General features: G+C 37.1%; 1 protein-coding gene across 1 annotated transcript; it reads left to right on the top strand.

The window, feature by feature from the left end:
• Positions 1-2,027: 2,027 nt before the first annotated feature.
• On the top strand, positions 2,028-13,843 carry parn (poly(A)-specific ribonuclease (deadenylation nuclease)). The gene is made up of 26 exons (XM_008437942.2): positions 2,028-2,130; positions 2,381-2,458; positions 2,541-2,620; positions 2,740-2,807; positions 3,280-3,361; positions 3,491-3,551; positions 4,370-4,538; positions 4,822-4,884; positions 4,978-5,016; positions 5,099-5,141; positions 5,225-5,305; positions 6,060-6,116; positions 6,650-6,727; positions 6,820-6,863; positions 7,615-7,657; positions 7,745-7,820; positions 7,927-8,037; positions 8,389-8,458; positions 8,550-8,605; positions 8,936-9,022; positions 9,110-9,184; positions 9,255-9,432; positions 9,561-9,682; positions 10,737-10,803; positions 10,879-11,036; positions 13,412-13,843. Exons 1-26 carry the CDS (start codon positions 2,112-2,114, stop codon positions 13,456-13,458), a joined length of 2,052 nt encoding a protein of 683 aa, XP_008436164.1. The 5' UTR covers positions 2,028-2,111; the 3' UTR covers positions 13,459-13,843.
• The last annotated feature ends 800 nt before the right edge of the window (positions 13,844-14,643 follow it).

The raw sequence follows: 14,643 nt of genomic DNA, 5'->3' as shown, positions 1-14,643 counted from the left end.
GTGTTAAAGGTACAGTCACTGCTTTTTGTTTTGTTGAAAACACAGACATTCTGTTGAAGACAATTTGTTGCTTCCTATTCACCTGTATTGTAGGGATTTTATATTTTTATTAGATTGATATAAATTAAAACAAATGGTCTGTAGTTCACTTGTAATATAGTCCACCGACCACAAGAGGGCGCGTTTCAGTTCACAGGCTGCACCTAATGCTTGATGAACATTAGACCTCTTTGTAAACAAGTCTGGAATACAATTCAACCATCAATTTTTATTAAGTAATAATAGATAATTATTGAAGCTGTTTTAAAATTTAAAAAAATCCCTTAATTGTTGTTATTATGAGCTCCATGGGCTTTTTATCCAGCTGGGAATTCTTCTGCTACTGCTGTGACTGTTGCTACATGTTTTGACCTGATCTTATGCTATACAAATTACTGGTTACAGATGTGCACATTAAAACTTTTTCATTTCCCTACTTTACAAAAAAGATTAAAGTGTGTTTACTGAGGAAAGTGGATGTTTCATAATGGTGGGAAAGTATGTTACTTTCTTGTCATTTGGTCCGTAAAACCTTATAAAATTAGTATTTAAGAAATTAAGAGTTAAGAAAAATTTGGAAAAAAGAAAATGAGGTGAAACTGAAATTCTGTAAGTGTGTCAGAACTGGTAATTATTGCAATTCTTACCCATGTGGAAACTTTTAATTTTTTTTTTTTTACTGCTGAAAATATTTGCAGCCAAACCACAACACTGTTGCCATCATCACTGTAGTATTATCTTATTGGCAATCGCATATATTGTGTAGCTGAAATTTGCCAATGACAAGGCAGTGGTTTTATAAACAAAAGGATCCGTGCATTGTTTTTCTTCTCTAAACTTTAGATTATTAGTAAAAGTATAACATGCCATCAGTTGTTTTATTATTGAATGTTTTTTTGTCCAATGTTGTCTGATATTGTAACATTTACAAATTCATTCTTTATAGTCTTTTAACATTGATATAAAGTTTACCTTTTTAAATTTTTTATCCAAAATCTCTGATATTAGTCTAATTTTACTGAATCATTTGACCATTTCAAAGAAACTGCATGAAATATATGATGTCAATGTATGCTAATATATAGCATACAGGAAGATCGCAAAGTATTTCAAAAATGTTGTGCAGTACTTTTGCTGTATAACTAGTGCTTTATAAATAAATTGACATTGACATTAACAATGAAAAGAAAACCTTCTAGAGATATGAAAATATCTAATAAATTATCTTAGATTTGTATATTACAAAGTCAAGTAAAGTCAGTGCTCATTGTCAGAGCCGGCCCAGGGCATATGCAAGTTAAGCAGCTTCTAAGGCTGCAAGAGCACCAAGCTTGCAAAAATTTTATATATGTATACAGATATATAAAATGACTTGAATAATACAAACTAATGCTATTGCACATGGAAAAACTATTTCTAAATTATTTTTAGAGTTGTTACTAGGTTAATCTCATCCTGATGTTGGGTGCTGCCACTGTTTGGGGAAATGTAAAATATCAAACTTATTAACTTGCTTACTGTAAACTTTGTGTTTATTCACTGGTGTTACTTTCAAATAAGTAAAATAATATGGCATATTTAAATACCACTCTGAATTTAATTTTTTTGTTTTTAGATCGCTACTCCTCAGGTTAAAATCAACAGCCATAATAACACTGCCAGTGTTATACTGGTATGATGTATGCTGATTACATCTGGCGTGACATGTTGGAATTGGGGGGGCCCAAATGAAAATCTGCTTAGGGCCTGAAAAAGATTTTGACTGGCCCTGGTCATTTATAAATGTAAATTTAAGAGTAGAAGAAAAGTTTAATTTATTTCCGAATAATCTGTGGTCCCTTATATAATGCAACTTTTGACCGACAATATGAAAAAAAGTATTATTCAGCTTTTTTGTTTTATTTTATTTTTCAACTAAAATTATCTCCATATCAAAGAGCCCCACGAGGCTCCGCGTCCCATGCTGTGAGGAACGTGGTGACAAACCGGAAGTGTTTGTCGAACAGTTAAAAGCCACTTGACAAAGCCTAGCTGAGGTTAGCCGTCAGCCCCGGTTCCGTCGTTCTGCAGGGATGGAGGTTACACGACAAAGTAAGCAGACAGCCCGCCCTTGGTTTTAGTTCTATCCCGTTGTTGCTTGCCATGAAACCCATAGCACATAACATACTCTACTACTTAGCAAAATATGTGTATGCTATAGATAAAAACCGAAATCGCAGTATATGTGTTTCAGCTTGTAGCTAGCATGCTAGATAGCATCACTGCCTAAATGTGCTCAGCTGCCTGCTAACTTCCCCAGACCTCTGCCTTTTAAACGTTAACCCACTTTATGTTTCCCTAGATTTTAAAGACTGTTTAAGCACAGTGTACAGCGCCATAGAGGAGGCTGACTTTCTTGCCATCGATGGAGAATTTTCAGGTTACTGTCTCCGCATTTTCTGGCTAAAACGTAATTACAAGAAGCCACCACGATATGTGTGAAATTACGGTTTTTCTTTCAGGTATAAGCGACGGTCCTAATGTCAGTGCATTGACCAACGGGCTGGATACACCTGAAGAGAGATACACGAAGCTGAAAAAGGTTATTAAAAACCCTGTTTCCGAGGAGAACTGTGCTGTAAACACGTCTGGTTGACATTGAGGTTTTATTTTTAAATTATTAATACCAATTTTATGCAACGTTTTGTTTTTACCCACCAGCATTCCATGGACTTTCTCATGTTCCAGTTTGGCTTGTGTACATTCAGATACGACTCTGCTAAGTCAAAGTGAGTTTCCTCTTCTGCATAAATACACACTTAAAAGATCACACAGACAACATATGGGACAGATTATGTTGGTAGTCTGCTAAACAAATGCAGTGTTCTCCTTTTGTTTCAGCATACGAGTATAATATATGAAATGTGTTTGTATCAAGCATAGTGCAGCAGAAAAAAAAGTCTATATGAAAGTTTATCCATCTATCTAATTGCTGCCACTCTGCACATCCATTCATAAACCTTTATATCTATTTACTGACCCATCTGTCCATTGGTAGGATATTTAATGTCTTATAAAGTTATGGAGGGACTGATATCCATGGATATTTGAGTCTGCAAAAGTACGAAATTGTGACTTTTTGGTGTTTTTATCTACCGTTTGCTGTCGTTTTTATGAGGCTGTCAATTCTTTGTGTAGCCATGCCCACACACCTCCTTATTCTATATAAACTTTTTTATTATTATTCCGCTCTTTCCACAGGTACATTACGAAGCCTTTTAACTTTTATGTTTTCCCGAAACCATTCAGTCGGACATCTCCAGACATAAAGTTCATCTGTCAAGTAAGCGCAGCTTTTATGTTGTTGGGGCTCTCGTAGCTTCGACGTCTGATGTAAATGGCTTTTCTGCTCGTCACTGATGGTTTTTTTTGTTTTTAAATTCATATTTGGTGCTTTCTTTTGCCATTCCAGAGTTCCAGCATTGACTTCCTGGCGAGCCAGGGATTTGACTTCAACAAGGTGTTTGGTCATGGTAAAAACTGCACTTTTGTTTTTTAATGAACAAAAATATATTTTCTATTTACTATAGATGTTTGACCTTTTAAAACTTAGGAAAAACCCAACAGCTTGCTAATCAGAAAAGTTCAAAGGTTTTTCCAAAATTAAGGTACTGCTGTTTAGTCTTTTTAAAGAATCTTCATATATTTATATATTTAAAATGTTTGAGATAGGTGATGAATGAAAGTCTCAATTCAGTACAAAGTAGACGTCTATTCTAAACATGTCACTCTGATGCTAACTTCTTAGTTGTTTTTATATTTTAAGAAGCCTGTAAAGTTTTTCACTGAAGTCAAAAAAAAAAATTTAAATACTCACTTTATTGTTGTCTTTGATACAGTATATAACACCTTTTTGTTTGAATCAAGACCATTTGTGGTAGATTATTGATTAAAATGGGTGTTGTACAGTGGTGGAGTTCTTGGCATGGTTGACTTGCAGCAAAAATTGGGTTTTGAACTCTGACCTTGTGTCCTTTGGCTTTGGTGCGTGGAGTTTTCCATTTCTCCTGTGCATGCGAGTCGTCTCACGGTTTAAAGACACGACAATTTCTTTTTAAATGCTGCTCTGACTCTGAGCACAAAACATAATTTGACTAAAGCGTCTGCATGGCATTCTTTCCTCCTCTTGTTTGGATTACAGCAAACGATTATCCAACAAGTTCCCTCAATACAGAGGGAACCTTGATGCCACAGAATCAACTTTCAGGAGAGTTTGGCTGCCAATGGTTATGGCAGCCCTAAATCAGAAGTTTCCTGTGCGGTATTAAACGGGTTTTCTCTGCGTTCTCAGGAATCCCGTACCTAAATCAAGACGAGGAAGCTCAGCTGAGAGAGCAGACGGAGGAACGGAGAAACCAGCACGCCAACGGTCTCGGGACGCCTTCCTTTATTTCCCCGTCATCCTCCAAAGTCCCTGCACACGTACCCGACGAACAGAAAGACTTCATCAACAAAGTGGTGTAAGTGGAGCTGCTCTGGAGATCGCCTTGTTGATGGATGGGTGAAAACTGGATGAAACATGAAAAGTCACGCCACCAGTTTGGCAGTCTTTGATATTTAAAACTAAAAACTAATCAGTGCTTATGTGGTGCTACGTTTTTCCAGCCGTCATCCAGCCCTACTTTTGACAATAACTCGCAGAACGCAGTATAAGTTGGGGATCCTTCTTTGACCTTTTGAACCCTGTGGGAAGATGTTATCTAAAGTCTCTCCGAATTGTCTTTCTGTGCATTTTTAATTCAGAGAGAAAGTTGAGAGGCTTTTCAACGGAAACGGGAAAACTCTGAACTTGGACCCATGTACAGGGTAATGTTTCCTCTTTTCTCTAAAAGCCATTCCTATCCTTTTTTTTTGCATTTATTTTTTTTATCATCTTAATGTATATATTTTCCTCCTCAGATTCCAAAGAAAGCTGATATACCAGACACTGAGCTGGAAGTGAGCGCTACTGAACATGCTTTAACATTTCTTTATTGATTCGTCATTTAAAATTGACATCTGTCATGTCTTGACATCACAGGTTTCCCAAAGGTCTTCATGTAGAAACATTGGAGACAGAAAAGGTACGCATACGTCGGATTTATTTCTTCTTCCATTTTCATACCTTGTGGATGTAAGTTGCTGACTCAACTGGTCATGTCTGCAGAAGGAGCGCTTCATTCAGATCAGTAAAGTTGACGAGGAGGAGAAGAAGAGGAGGGAGCAACAGAAACTGGAGAAGGAGCAGGTGAGTTTATTATTATGTTTATTGTATCGTTTATTATACATCATTATTTCTTATAAGATTCAAGAGACTTTATTGTCATTCACATCACGTGTTACATGAGGCGGAACGAAATTGAGAGTCACGGCCCCAGTTACATCCAAATATAAAGTATAAATTATAAAAACTAGCTACAAGATCAAATTGTTATAAATAGGAAAAATATTTACAAATATATAAAAACAAGAAGTAGAAAAATGAAATGTATATTAATAGGAATGTACAAAATGGATGAAGTATGAATAATGTAGCAGCATGGGAAGATAAATTTAGCAGTGCAACATTTTGAAGTGTCCGAGTGTAAAGTGCAAATATAAGAATAAATATTGTCGCAATAAATTCCAAATGGTGTTTAAAAAAAGTCTATTTTTTCCGTAGTAGTTTTAATGTTTTGTTTTTTTCTACTGTTCAATGAGGGCATTAATAAATGTGAAAATATGATAAAACGATGATATAAGAACATTTCTCTATAGCAGTATTTGTGTTTGTGGGGCTCTGATGCAGTCACAGCTATACAGTAGCTTAAAAAACAAGCAATGAAATATATCACAATATATTGTGATGAAACTTTACGTTATCCATATCGCCCACCCCTAACATGAGATGCTTGGTTTTCTGTATTGGTGTGGAAACCTTGATGCATTAATATAAATGCTATGAGGAACAAGGTGCTTTTATCACCCGTCTCTGTCCTGCATTTCTCCTCTTTCCCCACTAGGAGGAGCTCAATAATGCTGTAGGCTTCTCCAGGGTCATCCACGCCATTTCTAAATCTGTGAGTCACTCATTTCACTTCATCACATACAAACCTGATGCTTAATGGCAGTTTTAAGTTTATCATATTGTTCATAATTAATTGTCTTAAATTTCTTATCTATATAAGAAATTTTATTTATCATTGCTATGACAAATTTCAGTTAAAAGTTTCGAACCCCTGCTCTCCCAAAACTGTCTGCAATGTTGTTGGTTTTCCTATTTTCTTCACTGTTTTAGTATCAGTAAACGTCAATAAGTGTGAAAATAGGACTAAATGCAGTTGGTGTGTGCAGTTTAGTGACAGAAATCATGTTTTATGTGATTGGTGTTGTAAAGAAGTGTATTATAACTTGTCATATTGTCACAGCCACATGTAAAGTTACCTAAAAGTAGAATAAATGGTTATCGTTACTTTTGTCATCACAATAGTAGTACAAAACATTGTGATAAAGCTTTAAGTCCATATCGCCTACCCTTAGTTTTAAAAGGAAGAATGCAGAATTTTTCCATAATGTTTGGGTTAATGTTATGGTTTGGGGTTCTGACTCACAGGGTAAACTGGTGGTTGGCCACAACATGCTTCTGGATGTGATGCACACCATCCACCAGTTCTACTGTCCGCTGCCAGAGGTAATAAAACGATCCTTCTGCCATTCCTTTTGTGTTGAATGAATTGTTTAAACTTCTAACCTGTCTGATTATGTCCCTACTCTTTTCTTAAGGACCTTCAAGATTTTAAAGAAGTTGCAATGTGTGTTTTCCCAAGGTAATGTTTCTCTTAGGAAAACATAGTTTCTGTCTTAAACTACTTAGTTTTTGCTAGGGCTGGATGATAAATCAGTAACGATAAATATCACAATAGAAACGTGATCAGTATCGATAGATTCACTGAACTCCAATCCAGAACTGCACGGCATTCTGGGAGATGCAGGCAACCCAAACCTTTCACGGCGAACTGTGCAACGCATCAACTAACTCACTCACTCTTTCGTTACCTGGCAGCAACTTCAGTAACTTGTGGTTACCCAACAACAACCTGTTGTGCAGCAGCAGTTTCAGTTAACTGGATAAAAGTAAAAAACGGTTTGGAGAGACAGCTGAGTAAAATGCCTCCGGCTTGGCAGCATGTCAGCTTTTTAAAACTAGACATGCACAATAACTTTTTATTTATTTATGTTTTAGTTTTCTGACATGAGCAAATAAAAATAAAAAAAATCATAAAGTTTTCTCCAATTATACTAATGTAACTTGAACTTGAGGGCTTGATTTTATTTAAACAACATAAACCCCACCAAACATGTTATGGTGCTATTTTTCATGATATCATAATTTATGGTGCCAACGGTTATTGTCCACTTCTATTTAAAACAAAAAACTAATTGATGATTAAATATCAACCAATATGAAACACTTATTTCGTGGTACATTTTTTCAGCCATATCATCCAGCCCTAGTGTTTTTTGTTTTTCTTTGTATGTTTTGGATGATTTATCGATTTGCTTTTTATCCACTTGTAGACTACTAGACACAAAGCTGATGGCCTCCACTCAGCCATTTAAGGTAAAATCCAACCTCACCTCACTATTCTGATTCTATTAACTGTGATGAATCTTTTTTCTGAGCAAAGATCTTTCATCTGTCCAACAGGAGCTGATCAACAACACGTCTCTGGCAGAGCTTGAAAAACAAGTGAAAGAAACTCCGTTCAAGCCACCGCAAGTTGGTGAGTCTTACCAGGCAACCACAAATTGCCTGGCAAGTGTCTGAAATGCCTGGTAATGACCCCAAAAGTCAACCGCTGGATGTTTTTCCTCCTTTGTCGTCAATAGAAACCGCCGAGGGGTTCCCCAGCTACGACACGGCCCAGGAGCAGCTCCACGAGGCCGGATACGACGCTTACATCACCGGCCTGTGTTTCATCTCCATGGCCAACCACCTGGGTAAAACAACCAATCTCAGTTCTACTTTTGGTTGCATGTGGGTTTTATTTCCATTTTATTTATTGCTTTTGGTTGGTTTTATTATAGATATTTAAAATGTATTCTAGTTCCAGTGTGAAGTGTTATGCAAAAAATGAAAGTTTATTAGCCTTTGAGATGGTAAATTTGCTTTATTATGGCAATACCTTTACATTACTTGAAAATGTCTGGAAACAACAATATTATCATTTTATCGCAATAATTTCAGGAACAATTTATTGTCAAATTTTGACAAACATATTGATAGTCTGTAAACTCTGAACTATTTGCATTTTAAACACACATTTAAATTTTCTCTACTTTCTTTTGCAGGTTCTTTCCTGATGCCGCCAATATCTTACATCTCCCCACGATCGAAACTAGTTGAACCTTTCTTCAACAAGTAAGCGCTTTTGTTTGCTTTTTTATTAAATGCTCAAGATCACGTTTTCTTGTTTTACAACTTTAAAATTTGTTTTTTTTTGCTTACTTAGGCTCTTTCTGATGCGGATTATCGACATACCCTACCTCAACATCACCGGACCAGATTGTAAGTAAACTACCGAAACACAACTTTCTCTAATTTCTTTATTCTTTTTCTATTGTGGATTCAGCTGTAAGTATTTGGTAGGATGTTTTTGAGGAGGTGGGTGTAGGAGGGGAAAAACTAGAGTGGAGTTGATTTCTAATCACTGGGGGAAAAAAATGCAGTTTTTTTCTTGCAATCCCAACCCCTCAACTTTAGGTTTTTTAGATTTTGGCCTTTAAATAGCATTGGTGTCAGTCTGAAAGCTGTTTTAACAATGTAATGTATTTTAAAAAGTAGATTTTCTAAATGAACCGTTGTCAAATCCTTAACTCTTTTATTTTCCCTCAACAGTGCAGCCGAAGAGAGACCATGTCCTGTACGTGACCTTCCCCAAGGAGTGGAAGACGAGTGACCTCTACCAGCTCTTCAGTGCCTTTGGTAAGGTATCAGAAAATGTATGTATTCTGCTTTTAATCCAATACTACTCTGCTGATCCACCTTTTTTTGTTTGTCGTACACACCCAGGTAACATCCAGGTGTCGTGGATAGACGACACCTCAGCCTTCGTCTCTCTAAGTCAGACGGACCAGGTGCAGATCGGTAAGTCTCGCGCAGCCATGCCGGAGAGATGGACCGCCGTTGGGCATTAACAGGAGCTCTGTTCCACCAGCTATGAACACCAGCCGCTACGCAGAGAGCTACAAGATCCAGACGTACGCAGACTACATCCAGGGAAAGCAGCAGGAGAAGGAGAAGCTCGGCCAGCCAGCTAAAACCTGGGGGGATGACAGCTGGGTGAAGCCCCACTACCCCTCCTCCACTACGTCTGCTGGGTTTGGGTTCTCCAGGTGGGGCCGCAAGTGGCTTTCTCCACACACATCATTCAGTGTTTTTTTGTTTGTTTTTTTCTCCTTCCTGGGTTGTAGCTTGTGGTGCATACATGTTTTTAGTTTGCGGTTGTCTGATTTTGTTCCAGGAGGAAACGCAGCATCAGTCCCACTCAGGGGGAGCAGGGAGGCGACGATGGCGTTTGTGGGGATGGCTGGAACCATTACTCATTCCCAGACAGCACTGGCAGCAAAAAGATCAAATATGATGGTGTGTGAGAGAATATGCATGTATTTATATGGGCAGGACAGATGGGGCTGTGCTTAGAGGGGCCGGATGGTTGAATGATCTGTTATTCAACCATCATATAGATGCTATTCTACCAAGTTATGTAGCTACTTTGAAAAAAGTTCTTCCTTGGAAATGTGGACTTAATGCTGACATTAGCATTGGGCACGTCTTGTGCTAACTGCAAAATGTTTAGCATTGAGATGCTATTTTAGGGTTGAATAGCTTTGCTAATAGGCTATGTCCTTTAACACAACTTGAACACAAAAGTCTTTTTTTCAGTGTCCAACCTGATTGTTTTTTGTTAACGGATGTCACTTGTACGTCAGATTTATGGGCGTACCAGAAGAGCATAAAGGTTCCAGCTGGAACCTTTGTGTGATTTAAAAAAAAAAAAAATGTATCGCAAATATTAGATTTTTTTTTTTTTATATGTGAAATCTATGTAATTGGCTAACTAAAATACATTTTAGTATTGGCCCTAAAAAACAAATAGGCTAATCTCGTCAGAGCATGTCGAATGTTTTTTTTGGATTAAGGATAAAAAAAGTTTTCTGCTGCTAAAACAAAATCTCACCAAGTATTTTTGTCTAATTCCTTGTACAAATACTTTTGTACACTTAGAATAAGACTAAACTAATTTACAAGTAACTTTCCAACAAAAATATGAGATAATTTTAAGTCAGTAATTCCTTAATATTGATAAAAATGCTTGTTTCACTGGCAGATTATTTCACTTTATAATATGGAAAAATGTGTTTTAGGTGAAATCTGCCAGTGGAATTAGCACTTACTTGTAAATTAGTTTTGTTTTAATTCAAGTGTACTAAGATATTTGCACAAGACACTAGACAATAATACTTGGTGAGATTTTGTGGGTTTTTCAGTGTTCCGACTAGGGAAATGTAGTAAATCAAGCCTGGCTCTCCTTTCCTTAAAGGTTTTCTTAGCTCACTTAATGCCGGGTTTTTCACCAGTAACAAGTGCAGTGTATTGATTCCTGATCTAAGCTCGTCTGACCCGTCTCTCTCTCCAGACGTTGGCGGGCAGGCGAGCGTTGAAGCCGTGGAGAGCAAGACGTCAGAAGGCTGGCTGAAGATGACGTAGGTGGAGGGACGACTTCTCTGTGCTGTCCAGGTTCTCTCTGCTGTTGCTTTATGTTTCGTTATCTCCTGCAGAAATTCTTCGTATTCGGCCGAATCAAGTCCAATCCCAGATGCTAAAAGTCCAGAAGGTGCCGACTCGGGCAGCTATGCTGATGGGACGGCTACCTGGCACCAAACCCCAAAAGTTCCAGGAAGGAAAGGTCAAAAAAGCAAGAAGAAGAAATCTGACGGTAAGTTATTCACTGCTGTGGTTACCTGAAGAGGCGGTGTTAGTGGTTTTGTTCATGGTAGATGTTCTGACTTGAAATGTAAGGGGTATGGAATTTGATGACCAGGGCTTTCCTCTATGCAGACTGGTTGTTGGGTCGATTCATCAAAGACCGGAAGCAATTAGCCTTTCTTTTAAAAGAATCTACAGGTCCTTCTCAAAAAATGTGCATATTATGATAAAGTTCATTATTTTCCATATTGTAATGATGAAAATTAAACTGTCATATATTTTAGATTCATTGCACACCAACTGAAATATTTCAGGTCTTTTATTGTTTTAATACTGATGATTTTGGCATACAGCTCATGAAAACCCAAAAATCCTATCTCAAAAAAATTACCTTGTAATGAAAAGGTTCTCTGAACGAGCAGTTAACCTCATCATCTGAATCAACAAAATAACTCTAAACACCTGCAAAAGATTCCTGAGGCTTTTAAAAACTCCCAGTTACTCACATGGGTAAGACTGCTGACCTGACTGCTGTCCAGAAGGCCACCATTGACACCCTCAAGCAAGAGGATAAGACACAGAAAGAAATTTCTGAACGAATAGGCTGTTCCCAGAGTGCTGTATCAAGGCACCTCAGTGGGAAGGRAAAAGTGTGACAGAAAACGCTGCACAACGAGAAGAGGTGACCAGACCCTGAGGAAGATGGTGGAGAAGGACCAATTCCAGACCTTGGGGGACCTGCGGAAGAAGTGGACTGAGTCTGGAGTAGAAACATCCAGCGCCACCGTGCACAGGTGTGTGCAGGAAATGGGCTACACACAACCTGCTACCTGCTCACAGTGCCAAAACCACTGGTATTACTCACCATGGTATTATTGTGCTCAATTGGCCTGCCAACTCTCCTGACCTGAACCCCATAGAGAATCTGTGGGATATTGTGAAGAGAAAGTTGAGAGACACAAGACCCAAAACTCTGGATGAGTTTAAGGCCATCGAAGCATCCTGGGCTCCATAACACCTCAGCAGAGCCACAGGTTGATTGCCTCCATGCTGCATTGAAGGCTGCAAAAGGATTCCTGACCAAGTATTGAGTGCATAACTGAACATAATTATTTGAAGGTTGACTTTTTTGGTATTAAAACACTTTTCTTTTATTGGTTGGATGAAATATGCAAATTTTTTGAGATGGAGATTTAGGATTTTTATGAGCTGTATGCCAAAATCATCAGTATTAAAACAATAAAAGACCTGAAATATTTCAGTTGGTGTGCAATGAATCTAAAATGAGTTTAATTTTTATCATTACATTATGGAAAATAACTTTATCACAATATGCTAATTTTTTTGAGAAGGACCTGTATAGGCTCATTTTTCACTTGCTGTAAATATTTTTTCTTCCAATAAAACATTTATAGCATGCTACAAATTAAAATATAAACATCATTTTGGGATAATGTATAAATTATATTTAAAATACCACTTGCTGCTTTGCAAAAACAAATAAAATGAAGCTCTTATCTAAAAGTTAAAGAAAAGAGAAGCTTGAATATTCAGAATATTGAATAAGATGAGACTGAACTGAAATACGCCTCTGTTCAGCGTGCAACTCCCCAGGAAAACATCATTCTACCCCAGGGTTCCAGTCCGGAAAGCATCTTTTACTTCTAAGGTTCTTGAATTGACTTTGGTTTAGATGCAAAATAAAACGCTGATATTGATGTCTTGGAATTTTGTGAAATTAAGTTAACAATCAAAACAGATTTTTAAAGAGGCAGTATTAATTCAAGTCAACTTTGTTTTTTAGCCTTACACCATGTTATTCCCTCATCAAAAACTTGCCTGGAGTGTGGCTTTGATTCTCTCATGCATGTCTGAGAAATCACTTGGTATTTTGTGGCAACCATTCAGCTGTGCTAAACACCTGGGTGGATCTAGGAGGAGCTCCGCCTACGAGGACGGAGCTCCTCCTAAGAGCTTCAGTTGCGGAGGTTCTGCCTCACAGAGCAGCCCATTGACTCATTCACTCAGCTCCTTCAGACTAGCCAGCAGCAATTGGCAAACAGCTGGTGGAACTGCACATCTGCTGAGCTCTTCATGGGAGTTACATCTCAGTGCAGTGCTGGTAAAAACATTGTTAAAGGGTTAATGGAGGAGCCATGTTGACTTCTTGAAGGCAGAGATTCAGAAAGAGCACTTTTTAAAGAAACAGAGGCCCAATATCAAGGTGTTAAATTACAAAGTCAAATTTCTTTTAAGTTGTATAGGATTTTTATTACTTTATTTGGCTGTAAAATTTGACACTGAAATTGTGGGAATTAAAAAGGTTGATTTTTCATTGGAATTTTTTTTTTTCTAACTTGAGACTGTCTCCATCTTTGGTTCCAGCGTCAGATTCTACAACCTCCCTGTTTGAAGTCCCAGAAGTCTGGTAGAGCAGGCTTCTGGGTCGGCTTCTCCTCCTCAACACTTGGTGCACGCTCCTCCAGGGTCATAAAGCACACAGTGCTGCATGCCCCACCTTCATGCTCTCATTCAGCACTTGCGGATAAAGTGTCCAAAGCTACCAGCCGAGACATTTAACACAAGTTTTGAAAGCAAAAAAATAAAAAATAAAAAAAATAAAACAAGCCATAATAGCAGCTGCCATATTCTGATCTTATACCAGAGGAGCAGGCACCTCCTTAGAAATGACTATGTATATCTCAAACATGTACAAAGTGCAGAGAGTTTCACTTATTCACTGATGTGTTCAGACTGCAATCTGTCTCCACAGCCATTTGGCACTTTGAATGCATTCATAAATTTTATTGAGAGATGTCTCTAATCAGTCTTATATTTTTTCTTTTTTTGCGAGTGAATTTTTTGAGCTTGTGAGAGTGTCCCATTTTCCCAGTGTTTGTATTCCTGCAAGTCTGTTTTCCTAAGAGATAGAAATGCCATTTAATAAATCCCATCAGGATTATTTAGATTTTTTTTAACAGTCTTTTTTTTCTCTCTCTCTCATTTTAAGAAAATTGTCTTCCTCAGTTTTATCAAACAAATGTGAGCTTATAATTGAGATTGTGATATTTATTGTTGGTGGCATTTTGACCCTTCATGAAAGGTGCTTTTTTTTTGTACATATATTTTTTTTTTTCATTTGTGTTCAATGTTTTGTAACTGTGTCAACCTGCAACGATGTCAAAGTATGCTGTCGGCACAAAAAGATGTACAATTTAAAACAGTTTTGTATGAGTTTAAAAATCCTTAAATTTCCTTTTAAAAGAAAAGAGGAAAAATTAAAGAATGTTTCTTAGTAATTGTTTCTGTTAGCATTTTTTTTCTACCTTGGAACAATTTTTCTTTTAAGGTTTAAAACAATGTCTTTTTCTTAATATAAATACATTCACTTCAGTTTTTATTTCACAATAAAAATTGCCTAAACCTTTTTAATGTCCATTAAATAAAAAAATCATGATTTTTTTTTTTATTATTTAAAACATAGCTGATGTATTAATTACTATTGTTTTAAAACAGCCTTTGATAGGCCTACTGTATTAAAATTGTTTTAAAGATATGATGCCATTAAGACTTTTTACAGCCTCTTCAACCCATGAAAAAATTTTTTTTAAACGATG

The sequence above is a fragment of the Poecilia reticulata genome, linkage group LG1 (genome assembly GCF_000633615.1).
Source record: "Poecilia reticulata strain Guanapo linkage group LG1, Guppy_female_1.0+MT, whole genome shotgun sequence".
Lineage (NCBI taxonomy): Eukaryota > Metazoa > Chordata > Actinopteri > Cyprinodontiformes > Poeciliidae > Poecilia > Poecilia reticulata.
Note: the sequence above shows the minus strand (reverse complement) of the source record. Positions and strands in the feature narration are given on the sequence as shown.